We start from the raw sequence: 14,814 nt of genomic DNA, 5'->3' as shown, positions 1-14,814 counted from the left end.
TGTAGGTCCCAAGCACTTCATGCAATGCTTTCGACTGCTGAACTGGAGATCTTTCACTCCCCAGTCACAGATGTTCCCTCATCTGAATATTGAAGGACTTGAATTAACCTTTCAAAAGCTGTGCCACTAATCTTTTTACTTTCAGGAAACAATCCAATACATATTGTGCCCTCACAGTAGCTCAATTATAAATAATCATAGAAGTTTCCTAGCTTAGTGTTGTAGCATAACACAAAGCTCATAGTGGTTATATTGTCAATCCTGCTGCAGTTTAGTAATCAGCTTGTGATAAGCTGTCTATAGGATAACAAGGTCTAATGGACTTCTGCAGAATAAGGAAAGATAAGGACTACACGTCACTGGGGATACACTTTCCTTTGAGAATTAGGAGCAGAATGTGTCACAGCTTAATGCAGAGTTCACAAACTTCAAGCTACTAATCTCCTAAAAATTAATGAAACCAAGGCAAGACAAGAAATCAAAGCAAATCTGGATTTGCAACTTCAGTTAGGAGAGTCAACAAGAGATTCTGAAAGACCAGAAAGGTGAAACTGTGGAATTGTTTTCCAGTTTAAAAAAAAAAAAAAATACTCAGATACTTAAGCTTTCTGTAAGTCCTGAATGTAGCAAGAAGGAAAAGACAAATGCCTTATCACAAGTCTATGCTTAAGAGCTGTACAATATGTTCCTGATTTCAGTGTAACCCTAGGACCAAACCTTCCTAGCTCCAACTACGGATTGTTTCAGCAGCAGTTTTGTATGCATTTGTAAGTGCTTTTCCAACAAAGCCTGGAGGCTCTTAAGCTGCAGTGATCATACCTATTTTCCCTGACAGTAAGATTCTGTTTTTGCTATCTGTGGTAACTAAGTCTAAAGTAAATAAATGTTTCCAAATCACTTTAAGTTCAATTACAATGTATCTATCCCTTGTTTTATAGGCCTTGTATTTGTCCAGTTGTGTTAGAACTCAACTGACGCCAAGAAAAAACAGGCAGCGAGATCTACAAGTCCCCAGGAACTGCTCTACAGGTATGGAGTACCCTGAATACCAAGAACCAAGATGCATGCCATACCACTCATAATATTAGAAGAATCATACCAAGCACACTGCAGTGCACTGAGAATCAGGCCCTTTGAACAGCTTCTGTTATGCGAAGGTTTGTACTTTAGTGCTTACTTTTATAAAAATATATCAGCAATGTATTACTTTTTCAACTAAGCATAATTAAGCTTTTTCTGGTTTTAAAGGTCAATAAATACATTATTTCAATTTCAAAATTATGTAAAGGTGTTTTCTGTTTTGCAATTGCTTGGTTTATGACTTTGTGTTCTTCAGTCTATGCCCAGGAGCTGCTGTTGCTATTCTGTATGAATTACGCTCTCCCTCAAAGTAAGTGATTAAGTAACCGCTGCCAAAACAGCATTCAGGGGAAAGTGGGTTAATTTACCACACGAGAAAGCTTTCCTTGCCCTACAATAGGACAGTAAAAGAGAATGAAATGAAGTGGATTTAAGACCATAGGATTAATATTACGAAGCAACAAATTTGTTATCATACCAATTTTGCCTTGACTTAATTGTATTTACCTTCTTTCTGTGGCCAGGTTTCTATGTTCCAAGGACAGCAACAGCTGTGGCAGGAGGGTGCTACTTGATATAGGGCCACTCAAGCCAGGGTGGTCAGAGGGACTGGAGAGAAAGCAATCCCAGGGCTTTCCAATGAGGATGATGAGAAACATCAAACTGGTCTTGTAGAACACAATCAACGCTATCTTTTAGAAACAAACTGAACCAGTCACTCTGGCAAACAGCATACCAAAATAACCAACTCCAGATTTACAGAAACTGTAGGTATGGTGAAAACAATCAGAAGGACCACATTTGGGGAACTGGTGGTAAAAGAAGCTTGAAACCAACATTCTAGAATATTTGAAATCTTGCAATAGTTTAAGAAATACAATACTATAATCTCAACACTTTGGAGTAAATTAATAATGATTGCCAAGAATCAACCAAAAAGTGAAAAAGTTATTGTATTTTTAGTGAAATAAGATAGTTTTCAATCACTATAACCTTTAAAGCAGAAAAATCACGTACCTATGTGCAAGCAATTAGCATCCGATTTCTCTGAGCTGGCTTTCAGATGAGAAACACAAAACCAAGATTTGTGTAAAGTCAGGCAGAGGTTAAAATGCAAAGAGGAGTTCAAAATTCAGTGGTGCACCTGCCAAGAAACTATAATAATGTGCCTGCTTCACAATGGGAGACTTTCAAGCAAAGACTGTGGGTCACAGCTATGAAAGCAATAGGACTAACAAATCAAAAGGTGATTCTCTGGGCTGCCAGAACTGCAAATAGAATCAAAGATTATCATTAATGGTGTGTTAGTGTCACACAGGTACATCCCTGCAAATTGTATGACATTTACCAGAAGAAGTCAAGAGAAGACATGCTGACCAGCTATGGGCTAGAAGGAAATTTAGAAGCACTGCTGTCCAGTGGGTTGGACCATACAGAAGACAGACATCAGGCAAGGTACTAGAAAACGTGCCATAAAAAACCTCCTCAAATCTCAAAAAGAAACCAGTGTATATCACAGTCCTCATCCAGCATAGCTAAGATGCTGAACCACAAGTGATTTCCCAAAGAAGCAAACTTTAAGTCTGCCTACCATATCAGGACAGGATGGAGAAGAGATGGCAGAGATGGAAATCAAAGCTACCCAGCTACATCTCAAAACCACCTCCAGAAAAATTGGCAAATAGTAATAAACCAGCCTGAGGGGACATGAAGGAATACCCTTTGTAGCAGCGAAGGAAGCTGCAGCAATAGCTGAAAGGTGCAATACTGAAAAATTTTGGTAACTGAGTAAGATTCTACCTGTCACGTCTATCCTAGTCACACAAGAAAAAAGACTTGCAGTGAGACAGAACACTTCCATAAAAATCACGGGGGGGGGGGGGGGGGGGGGGGATGCCCTTCAAAAAACACACACACACACACACACACACATACATTATTTACTCTGATAATAAATTAAGCTGGATGCTTTCAACACATTACCTTACCAATAAATTAAGCTAGCATTAAAAGACAAGGCTTTGTGTTTGGAAAAACATCAATGCTTGTATGTTACATTATGGGTTTGGGGGCTTTTATGTATTTTATTTTTCTTCAACAGACCCTTCAGATTTAAAGGAAGAGTATATGGAGGAGAGGGAATATCTGATTTGATCAGAATTAAATGTTTTCCCAAACCTAAATTATACTGCACACCATTCCCTTTCCAGTCTGAGTCTGTTCCCTAGACCATCAACCATATTATTGATCCAACACTAAACAGAAGTGAATTAATTATTGTGGAAAAGTATCCAAGAATGATAAAAAAATACAATATGATTTTTTTCTGCTAGAAAAGTTAGAATAAATATACAGATTCAGTCCTGAACAGCTTTGACTTTACTCTAGAGCTGTATTAAAATGCCTTTATTCATGCTTCATATAACGACTGAACTTGTTGACGTTAGATCAAAGGCACAAACCAGACTGCATACCGTAGTTTTACTGTTTTCTCCAGCAGTAGAAATACAAGACAAAAATGAAAAAGAACAGCTAATCATATTTAAATAAAATGAAAAATACTGGATAGAAGCCAATTTCAAACTGATGGAAAGCCAGGTTAAGCCATACAAACCAATTTCATACATTTAAGCAGAAAACAGAAAGAAGGGAAAGAAAGGTCCTATTAAATGTTGCAATGCATTTGAAATAAAGGATGTGCATCTCTTACCATACCTCAGCCTGGAAAATTTCAATTTAAACTTTGGCGACCAAATTTCTGCTATTAATAGCAAAGTAATGCTAATATCTCCCCTGGGGTACAGCTGAAATAATGGACTAGGAATCAGGTCAGTGTTTTGACCACTGTGAAAGAACTTTTGTCACTAAATTGTCTTCTGCCCTAGTGTCCCCTCCTGCACTGCATTTCTCTAAGTTAAAAGGTGAATATATAACTACTTTCCAAGGCTAAGTCTGCTCTACCTCGGGCATGTATGCATCTGTCCACATACAGCCACAGCCTAATTAGGAGGTATGGTACCGCTGATCTGTCTCAACTCCCCACGCATTTTCCTCCCCAGCAGCAACCACAGAGCTTCAGGAGGGCCACATCAGTAACAGCAGGGCTCCTGCTGGCAGCTGGTATCAAAGGGAGGATTTGCAGAACTAAAAGGTCTGTCTCCCTCCAAATACACCAGAGCTTCTCTCGAATGAGGAGAAACTTCACATGAAATTCTGCCTGAAGGTCAGTCCTGCTGTGTTTTCTTCCTCTTCAGGAGCTCCCGGGCATTCCTACGGTGAAGTGAGTATAACTTCCTTATGTGCTCAGCTAACTCCCAAAAGCAAGACTAGAATGTCATCAGGTTTGCACCTTTAATATAATAAGGCCTTAAGAGGCATTACTCCTCACAAACTTTGACTATTAAAAGTATGACGCAAGTACAGAAAGCCTATAAAATTCCTCCAATCCCAGGAGATAAAATTGGAAAAGCAAAGAAAAAAAGATTTAAAAAATGAAAATTAAAGCTTATGATGGTGAAATGTGGGCCAAGAAGCCAAAGTCTCAAGTCTTCTGGTGCATTGGGTCATATTCCAGTGGGAGAAAGACCTGTTCAAGTGGGACCACCTGCATCTTGTAGATAGAAGTAGCTAATCTTCTTAGCCAAAAACTAGTTTAAATGCTCTTTTCATTGCTTAAACTAATAATACATGGAAATTGTGCAGTGAAGGCAAAAGTAGCACAAAGTCACTGTACTGGAACAAACACGACAAGGATTGTAAAGAAAAAAAAGCAACAAACACCAACCACAAAAAAAAACCAAAATGAAAACAAAACAAAAAGAAAATCCAACAACAAAACACAAAACACATTTTTTATCAAATGTTTATGTGTCCATGCCACAGTTCTGGGTAACAAGCCTGAGGACTTAGAAAATCCAGATATTAACAAGGAGAAATTTGATTCAGTGGCCAGTATAGAAACCTCTGTGATGACTTGCATCACTTAAGTGTTAAAACACACCAGTTATAACCTGCACATAGCTGTGAAATTCCATATTAAAAAGAATTTTTATAAGTAACAGAGTCAGGTAATAAAGCCTTGTTTCCTATAGATACACGTGTCCTAGGCTTCTGCGCACACACAAACACACACCCTGGCTCCTACTTCATATCCTTCTGGGCTTGACCCCTCCTCTGAATTTTCTCAACTTTCCTTTCTGCTGCTTTTTTTAAGTCTTTTCTGAACGCAGCCAGTCCCCTTCCCATTGACAGCAGCTGGACAAGGAGCACCACATGCCATAGCTGGCCCAAAGTTCTCTGTGCCCATGCTACAGCCTCTCCTTCATACACCTGGGTGCCTGTCTTCATTTTCACAGAAATGTATGGAACCTAATAATCCTTGGGAAATCCTCTGTTAAAATTTGGTTGCAATCAGCCAGTGGTCAGAAATTATTAGGAGGAACTGGCCAGTTGCAATCACATCAGCTTTGTTTCAAAAGGAAACCAAGGGATAAAAACATGACTGAATGTCTTCAATAGCAGCAGTCTTTCTGGTAATTCAGAGATGGGATGTTGAATACCTGTGGGTCTCTAGGAAAATAAAACAAATTCCAGGGTAGGCTCTTTAATACTCAACTAAACGAGCTAGAGAACTAATGCAATATTCTCTTCCTAACACTCCTTTCCAACACATGAACGTGCCCTACATTAATATGCCCACAAAGTAATACATCATGATTAGGGTACCTATAATTTTCTTAGAAAACTTTCCAACATGGGATGCTGAATCCAAAACAAGATTTCTACGTTGAATGTCATTATGATCTAATCACTGGATCACCTGTAGCAGTTACTTGTCTAAAAGCCAGCAGTTATGAGATTACATTACATTAACTATGTAGAAACAGAGGATATTCCAAGGAAGCACTAATATTTACATTTTGTTTCTAGTAGAGGCTTATTTCCAGAGTTAAAGAAAATAGTAAATGAAGCAGGCTCTAAGAGAATGTAAACAGCACAAAGAAAGAAAAAGGCAAGTCTCCCAAAGAGTTTGACAAATGAAGAAAGATGACCAGTTTGGTCAAAATCTTCATCTTGGTTAAATGCATATATTGACATGGCAAGTAGGAAACATGTGAGATGACAATGGAAAATAACAGAAACAGAAATCTATACAATTACATGCTTTTGCCACTGTAAAATATTCAAATGGAGAGATAAACTGTTTATGGATATCCTGAAATAGAAGATAAACTGAACTGCAAAACATCTCTCTTCTGCACTAACTGGTTACTAGCAGGAATGCTTCACTGTACAAAATAAAAACATACAACTGGTCTTTTGCAATATATTGTAGATATTATTAATGGTTCTTCTTCACTTTAATTGCCTTTAATACACATTCAAAGAGAATGGGGATAAGATGAATCCAGAATAATTTGACATTGAAATATCCCCCTTACAGCACAGCAACTGCCCAGTATTATACCTTCATGCCTTTATGGCCCACTGTCAGATGCACGGAATATTATTGGCAGATTTTAACCAAAATAGCAAAGGTTCAAACAGATTCCACACCACAGACCGGAGATCAAAGCCACACGTGCAGCCTCCAGCCCATGCTCATACTGTCAACGAAGCAAGGACTGCCAGCTCATGGAGATTACTCACAGGGAAGATTTTCATTTGAGCAGCTAAGGAACGGGTGTCTGCATCTGTCCTACTATGAATGTGTGTTCAGAAAACAATTTGCAGGTTGTGTCACCCAGCATACCTCAGTGAAAGTCCTTAAGGATGACCTAAGTGTTTGCAGACTAAAACAACTTGCTCTCTCCACAGATACAAAATGGTCCATTAAAAGATTTTTTTTTTTTTTTTTTTTTTTTTTTTTTACGGTAAGAGATAATTAAATCAGCCGGCAGTTAAAGGCAGCCAGTTGAGAACAGTATCTCCCTTTCTGTTCCTGATCATAAGTAAATCAAAATTTGTCAAGATGGGGGAGGAAAGGAACCTTCTGTTTAGATATGGTACAGAAATAAGGCAAGTCACCTTCAGAGCGAGACTCTTCCCAGCCTCTGATAGTCTTCTATATCTCACACTGTTGCAGGCCATCAGTGACCTGAATGAACCAGTTAAGTCAAAAAGACAGTATATTATCAACAGCATACATTAAGGCAAGAATGAAGCTACTTTGCAATTTTTTTTTTCCTTCTTTCCCCCCTCTCGTCACTATTATAATGTTGCCTAAGTAGCAAATGGAACATGATAATTTCCAGCACATTTGTATTCTTTGCCGTTTGTTTAGTTCTTTGCTTTTGGATACTTTTTACTGCAGAGAATGGTAGAAAAGAAAAATTCCTCTGAACAGAAGGAAAGGAGTCACCCAGAAACTTGGAATTCAGGGCTAAAGGGCTTTCAGAAAAGTTTTGCAGGTAGCCAGCCTCATACTGTATTTGCCAAGGAAAGTAATTTTTCAGTTGTTATGTTCTGTTACTCTTCTTTTCTTCCCTGTTCCTCCTGGTACCATTAGTATAATTCTGCATTTCTTATATATGGAAGACAGCAATCACTTTGCTCAACCACATGACAACTGTGTAAATCAAATCAAATGTTCCTGCTAGGGTTAAGATATTTCTTTTTGTGACTGCCTGCACAGGGACAAAGTGATGGAGTCAGACATCCAATTGCAAATCCTCTATTCAATAATACAATGTCAGGTTACTGTTTGTCTCTATGCTGTTTTCCCTCTTCTTGACTGCAACATAAAATGACTTCATCATCATCACAAATTCATGTAACTATTTGTGATTTTGCTGTGATTCCTTGAGGTGAAGTTTCAAGTTTTGAGGTAAGACAGTCTTGTATTTTATCAGACTGAGTATTATTGCTCCACTTCTGAGAACTACAGATTTCTATCTATTCCCTCTATTCAAGTTATGCATTTAATCAAAGATGCTTATGACAGTGGATCCCGAGGCGTAGAAGGCTTTGTACTCCGCTTCCCCACTAACTTATACATGCTGTCTGCTGATTTCCAGATACACATATTGCTGTCACCGAATGACATAACACTTTCACAAACTGCATTTAGACTGTTTCCCTTGCTGCTATACCATCCACTAAGCCTTACCACGCTTCCCAGCCACACTGTTGTTTGTGTTCTTCCATCATGCAGTCAATCAACAGTCAACCTGACACAAAGTGGAGTTATGCCGTGTGACAATTTATCTAGTGCCTGCAGGATACTAAGCCCAAGCAGCAAAGAATCCCTTGATGTACTGATATCATTAATAACGTTTAAGACTTAGTCACAGCTGTAGAGGTTAAAGACAAAGAAATAGGTGCTGTCTGGTATCAATGCTTCATACCATTGTATAAGTTAGCACATATATTGACAAATTCAGGCATTTAAAAGCAAATAGAAGCTTTCTAATTGCCCTTCTTTATCCACTAAGCAACTTCATTAATAAATTGATTTTCAGACTTTAGCAAGCAGAACTTGACTTCAAATGAAAAGGGTTTAGCATAACAAAATTCAACTCCTTAAAACACCCTACATCATCTGGAAGTTCCATGTGACAGATTCCCAAAAATTCCAGAGCTCCAGCCACATACTTCATTATAGCCCATGGATTAGGCCATTTTTAAGAAAGAGCACTAAATGATAGTTTCAAGCTTTCTGTTGCTTTCTCTGTACTCCCCAGAGATACACTATTATTCTGTTTCCACAGTAGAACTGATGTTTTCCACATTAGAAAAAAATCTTGAAGCATAAGAAAAAAAGATCTGATATGACAAGCATTGCAAATATATTTAACAAGCTACTTTAATTATCCTCCTAAGATTTTCCCATTTGTACTCTGATCATCATCTTCTTCACAACCTTAATTACGCCTCATTTGTTCATTCTGCTCTAATCTCAGTGAGTATTCCAGGTGGAAAAGAGGAGTCTGCCTGTAACCAAAACCTCAGGTAATTGTCATATACTATTATTTTGCCATAAAATATTTGGTTTATTTTAATAAAAATGACACAAACTTATCTTTGGGCAACACGAATATAGAGTAGGAAGCCAGGCCATTTCCAGATCTGAAAAGCAGAACTGGCTGGCTACCTTGCATGAACAGCTATCAAGCCAAAGATCATCACTAGACAGATGATTGAAGAAATGAAGAAAATCATGCTGTTATCTGCATTTTAAAGATTAGTATTAATAAATTCTGATTCCTCAGCAGAGGGAACCTTTCCACAAACTTGACCTTTAATAAAGTCAGAAAGAACAACAGCTGGGAATAAATGTACTTTGTGAGTCAAATACTGAGATACATACCCAGTTACTACTTACAATTTGTGCACTTCCAACACTTTTAAAGTTAATAGGAATTATTGCATTTTGACTGAGTAAAGACTAAGACCACACTGTACCATAATTTAAGGCCTTACAAGTTGTTTCCACTAACGTTGGATATGTCCTAGATATGCTTGCCTACCATGACCAAACTTCATCTCATTTAGGTTGTTTTTTGAGATATATTAAGTTGATTTTATTTAATTAATGTTTTGATGCATGACTGCTGCCCATATTCACAAGTGTTTTGAGCATAACGCCAAGCCTTAAAATTTAGTACTATATAGAATTAACTGCTCTTCTTTACATATAACTTCACTGATCTTCAAAACTGCAATATACTAATTATGCAAAATGTTAAGCTTGAAAAGCATCAAATACTAACTTTTAAATTTTAAAAAGACACACAGATACAAGATAGTCAGCATTTGAACATATTCCATTCGATGCCTTACCTGAACCAAGTTCCATCCCTTCAGAGATTCAGCAATGATAGAAGTAACTGTTGCACATACACCACCAAAAACCATCAGATGATTAGGTCCGTATTTTATTGCATCATAGAAGGCTTTGAGTCCTTTTGCATTGTCACACTGGGAAAAAAAAAAAAAAAAAAAAAAAAAGAGGCAATATTCAATGTCACAAGTAACATAATTAGCTAAGAAATAAACTACTGGGCAGGAAAAATTTCAGAGGTTGCATGATGTAAGAACTGTACAATATACAACATTCTGAAACCTAAATATGAAAAACTGGACCACACTGTTCTGAACCTCTAATGTGCTATAGTAAAAGGACAGAAAAAGCCTCCTTGCATTGTTCAAAACCCCTATGTCTTCCTTCCAAGCCAAAGCTGCAAGATCTGAATTTTGATACCAACATCTGACAAAAAATAAAAAAGCCCATACAAAAAATGATTGACCGCAACTTCTTCTACATTCAGAGCTACAATTTCCCAAAGTAAAATTTGGAATCTAACACCAGATGTCAGCAGGACTTCCACAGTTGGAGGAAAGTTTGACACTACTGATGGTCTCTGGAAAGAAAGTTCTGTCTCTAATGAAAACTCCTAAGCAACCTCTACTTAAGTTCCAACCTCAGTATTCTGTGCAAAAATATATAGTAGATAGACTTTGTGTTATCCTTCTAAATAACAGTCTTATATATATATAATTCTCTAAAAAGACTAAGAATTAATTGTCGTCATTTCAGGTGTAAATAATTTTAGCATAAATCAAGATCAGGATTGAAAATTGAGAAACAGAGGGTGATGCTAGTCAGTATTGCAAAATATATATCAATCCTTCAATAAAGTAGAATCAATCATTCATAATAACTTAAGCTCAGGAATTAAGCTATGACTACTTATGTACCTGAAGTTAAGAATTTGATTCTAAATCATACTGTAAGTCAGGAGCGCCAAAAGACTATAACAGTAGCTGCCACTGCTCCACTAGCAATCACTTCTTTATCTCTCTTTTTGAAACAAAATATTCTGGTCTCTTTTGCCTCCTCTACAAAGTCTTCCTCAAATATAGTCTTTATAAAAACTATCATACACCAGCCTCCAATATTTCATTATGAGAATTCAATAAAACAGTTCATTTACTATCAGCATCCAAGTAGTAATTGTCTTGCATTCTCTGGAGAGAATAAAGATTTTGACTAAGAAGTTTGCAAGCTTCTATTAATCTCCTTATTGAATTAATATGCTAAAAGAAAAATTATTCTATTTGCATTCTATCTGCAAGAATAGAATTACTGCTCCCACTTATTCAAACAGATACAGATTTTCACTACATAGACTGTTTTGAAATTGCATAATATAGCACAACATTTTCCTTCTTACGGAAAAAAAACCCTCAAAACATTCAGTACAGCAAAGGCTCCCTTGTCAGTCTGACAGACTGGTGGCAAGCTCACATTGTAAAGGAATTAAGGTTGTGATTACTGGAACAAGCAGCATCCTCCATTCTTACTCCTCCACTCCCTAGTTAAAGACCAGTTTATGCCAAGCGCAACTAGAAGGCTCAGCTACTTTTTTACTTTGATAACCAGCCAAGGACACTAGAGCTTTAAGTATCTGAACTGAAATGACATTTAGCCAAGTCTTTGCCCTCATCCACCTTACCATTTGAAGCTACAGAAAAAAAAAAAGATTGTTGAACTGGTTTTCATACCAGCCTAAAACCAGATAATTTTTTTTTTTTCAAGATGTGACGTTTTAAATGTATTCTTCTTAAACTGTTAGTCAGTGATACCTGTCATATATGAAATAAGGAGGATGTTGATAGCAAAAGAACAGTCAGAAGCTGTAGCCCATGAAGAGCTAAATACATAAAAAGTTATGGAGAAAAAATTCGGCAGTCTAAATGATAAGACCTACAGTCTGTTATCTTAAGTAAAATTCATACTAAAATTCACCATTACATCACAAAATACTGATGCATTTTTAACTATTATTTGTGTACAAATTGTTTCTCACTGCAGCAAAGTAACTTACGCGGTAACAGATCCTAGTAGGTCAATTTGCTGGGAGGTCCAGAATTGCTATTATGATAAAGGTTTTTTTTTCTTATTTGATCTTCTCGTGTTTATGAAGATACTTGCACAACTACCCTTTTTCAATCACACAGTGATTCTCTTGGGGAGGCATGCCGAAAGCTTTATTCACCTCTCTCAAAGTAAAGAGTTCACACTGCCAAGATACATTACAGATCAATCCGAAGCATGTACAATAACATGTGGATCCCTCTTCAATGTGTTTCAGTTAAAAGCCTACCATGCTTTCATCTTCGTACTTTCTTCCCGACTAGTCCCTCTCTCTTGTACGCCACCACAAATAATTACAGTACTCAACCTGCTCCTTTAGCAAAACTGCCAAAATAGTCCAAAGTAGGGCTCAGAGATAGAGAACTTAATACTGTAGCTGGCCACAACTGGACAGAAATAAAAGGAAAAGCGAGAAAGATGGGAGAAAGCAGACTTTCACATTTGTTTAATGTCACATTTCATAACATACCCCGTGTATAACATTCTTCCCAGCAAGCAACAGAACAGTCTGTCACAAGCAATAAAAAAATAAACATTCAGATAAAAACAATAACCCTACGAAGCCAGACAGGTGAGCAGTTAGAAAAGGTTTCCTCCTGCCTCTAGTCTGAGGAACATACGCTTAGTGAGCTCCTGGAGCCCTTTTAACAGCTTAACTTTTCCAGAGATCCCAGAAGGCCACCATTGCTGATCATGATCTATTGCCAAACTCTACAAACATAACCCTGAAAGTGGGCAATGCTGTTGAAAGACAACAAGCACAAACACCACTGAAATTCCCACCACGTAACCACCAAACGAGTTCCTGAATTGTTGATGCCAAGTGACTACAACTAGGTCCAGAACCAACACCATGCAGCAATCTAATTCCATTACAACAAAAGACCTAGTTAAAATCCAAAAGCCAAAATCCACGTTAAAAAGCAGAGGCTAGGAAGCCCTGGCCACATGTGGCTGACAAGAAGCTGACTGGCTTATTAATTGGAGCATGACTAACAGCAGTCAAGGGGAAAGAATCCCTCATAAAAAGCCACAAACTTAAATGATAAAAAATACCACCCAAAGGAGCCAACACTGCTTTTGCAAGCTAGTTTTGCTCTCTCACCTAAATTGTCATCAACATCTCTGTTTTGCTGAGCCAAACCGCAGCCAGCTCACTTTCAACTTGTATATAAAAACAGACATCCACACTGTGCTGTTGATCTCGACCACACATTGGAGCACGGAGGATGGCTGCAATACCTTTCATTGGAGAAATGTATGTTTACTGTAACTGGAATTCCAAATACATGTCGCTTGGAAGATGCTACAATTTTCTTCAGAGAAAGAGGCTGAGAACTATTCACCCCAAACACGTTAATTGCTGTGCTTAGTCTCGGCCAAAAGCCAGTAATAGGCCACATATAAAATAGCAAACATACGTTTAATGTAATTATTTCATTAATAAGTACCTCAACACATTGATTTGACACAGATTATATGGATAATTCATAAAGAGAAATACCAGAAAAATCACCAAGCCAAGGTCTGAAGGGCACTACCTCTCAGTGCAACAAAGATGGATTAATATCACAGCTGACACCAGACAAAGGCATAGTTTCCATTACCATGGAAACAGAACCACTTATTAAGAAAAATAGCCAGATGAACTGCTGCATAGGAGAGGAGTTGAATGAGTTTGGGGACTGAAGTGTTAAACTTCCTGAATCCTCTTCAGAGGAGAGGCTGCCAGATAAAAACTATCCTCCACAGAGAAAAGGATCTGAATGCACAGGGAAGAAGCACTGCCTGAAGTGTAAGGGATGCACAAGGACAATAAGCCTTTCTGGAGAGAACAGCATGGCAGCACAATGCACAAGTGAGACCTCCTCCGCTGTATCCAAAGGCCCTCTGCAGCCCAGAGAAAGGATGTCCCATGTGAAGGACACACATCACTGAAGTCAGGAGAAGCAGCAGAACTGACTCGTGAGGGTTGCTGACTGCCAGGAAAGCTGTCTGGCAGACAGATATCGGGGCGCACACTCAGACCCTCACATCCACAGGCATAACAGTGCAAATCATTAGTGCACAGGATGGAAATTCATATGGGTCTGATACATAAAGCTTTGCTGACTCCTATAACATTGACAGGTTCAAACAATTACAGGGCTAGCAGAAGAGCAGATACTTGTAATTTAACTGATCTCGTTAGAATCGTGTAGCAATGAGAACTATTGGGAACCATTGCACTGGTCAGATGCATGATTATATTTAAATTTCTAGCTGTGGATAGCTATGTGCAGCTGTTGCTCAGTTAGCTATATTCTGGCACAAATCTACTTGTCCGAATAAAAATAAACCTGAGGAACAATTTTGGTATCTATTGAGCTAGTGACTACTGAGGTTAGAGATCCTTTATGATGAGAGGGAAAGCCAACAGCTGTCATCTGCATAATGAAATATCAAACTTTTTCAAGTGATATGAGAGCTTTCAGCAACACTCTGCAGTCAATATCATCGGAAAGAGAAGCAAGTGCTCATAAATATACGATGAGACTTCCTTGAACAGAGGGGACAGAGGTACAAAGCCTTATTCCTATCCGCTGCAAAATCTTGCTCAGGAACCGACTGTGCATTAGACTATCAGCTTGAAAGGAGCTAAGACATGAGGAATGCCAACAATGGTTTTCATTTGATTTTCATTCACTTGTTCAAAGTCATCAAGCAATACAGGCAATTAAGTGAAGAACATATGGACAACTGCTCTAAGCTACAACAAAGGTCGATCAGGTTAACATCCTCTGCCTGGGTTTATAGGCAGGGCATGCTTTTACTGAGTTACCCTCTCTGTTTTCAAGTATCAGTACTTTCAAAGC

At 38.0% G+C, this 14,814-nt stretch overlaps 1 protein-coding gene across 1 annotated transcript in view; it reads right to left on the bottom strand.

The window, feature by feature from the left end:
• GABBR2 (gamma-aminobutyric acid type B receptor subunit 2) overlaps positions 1-14,814 on the bottom strand; it is a 490,629-nt gene that overhangs the window by 377,384 nt on the left and 98,431 nt on the right. Inside the window, exon 2 of the mRNA XM_040588223.1 lies at positions 9,862-9,999. Within this exon, the coding sequence (XP_040444157.1) occupies positions 9,862-9,999 (138 nt within the window). The remainder of the gene's footprint in view (positions 1-9,861; positions 10,000-14,814) is intronic.

The sequence above is a fragment of the Falco naumanni genome, chromosome 3 (assembly GCF_017639655.2).
Source record: "Falco naumanni isolate bFalNau1 chromosome 3, bFalNau1.pat, whole genome shotgun sequence".
In the NCBI taxonomy this organism is placed as follows: Eukaryota; Metazoa; Chordata; class Aves; order Falconiformes; family Falconidae; genus Falco; species Falco naumanni.
This window is presented reverse-complemented; position numbering and strand designations above follow the sequence as displayed.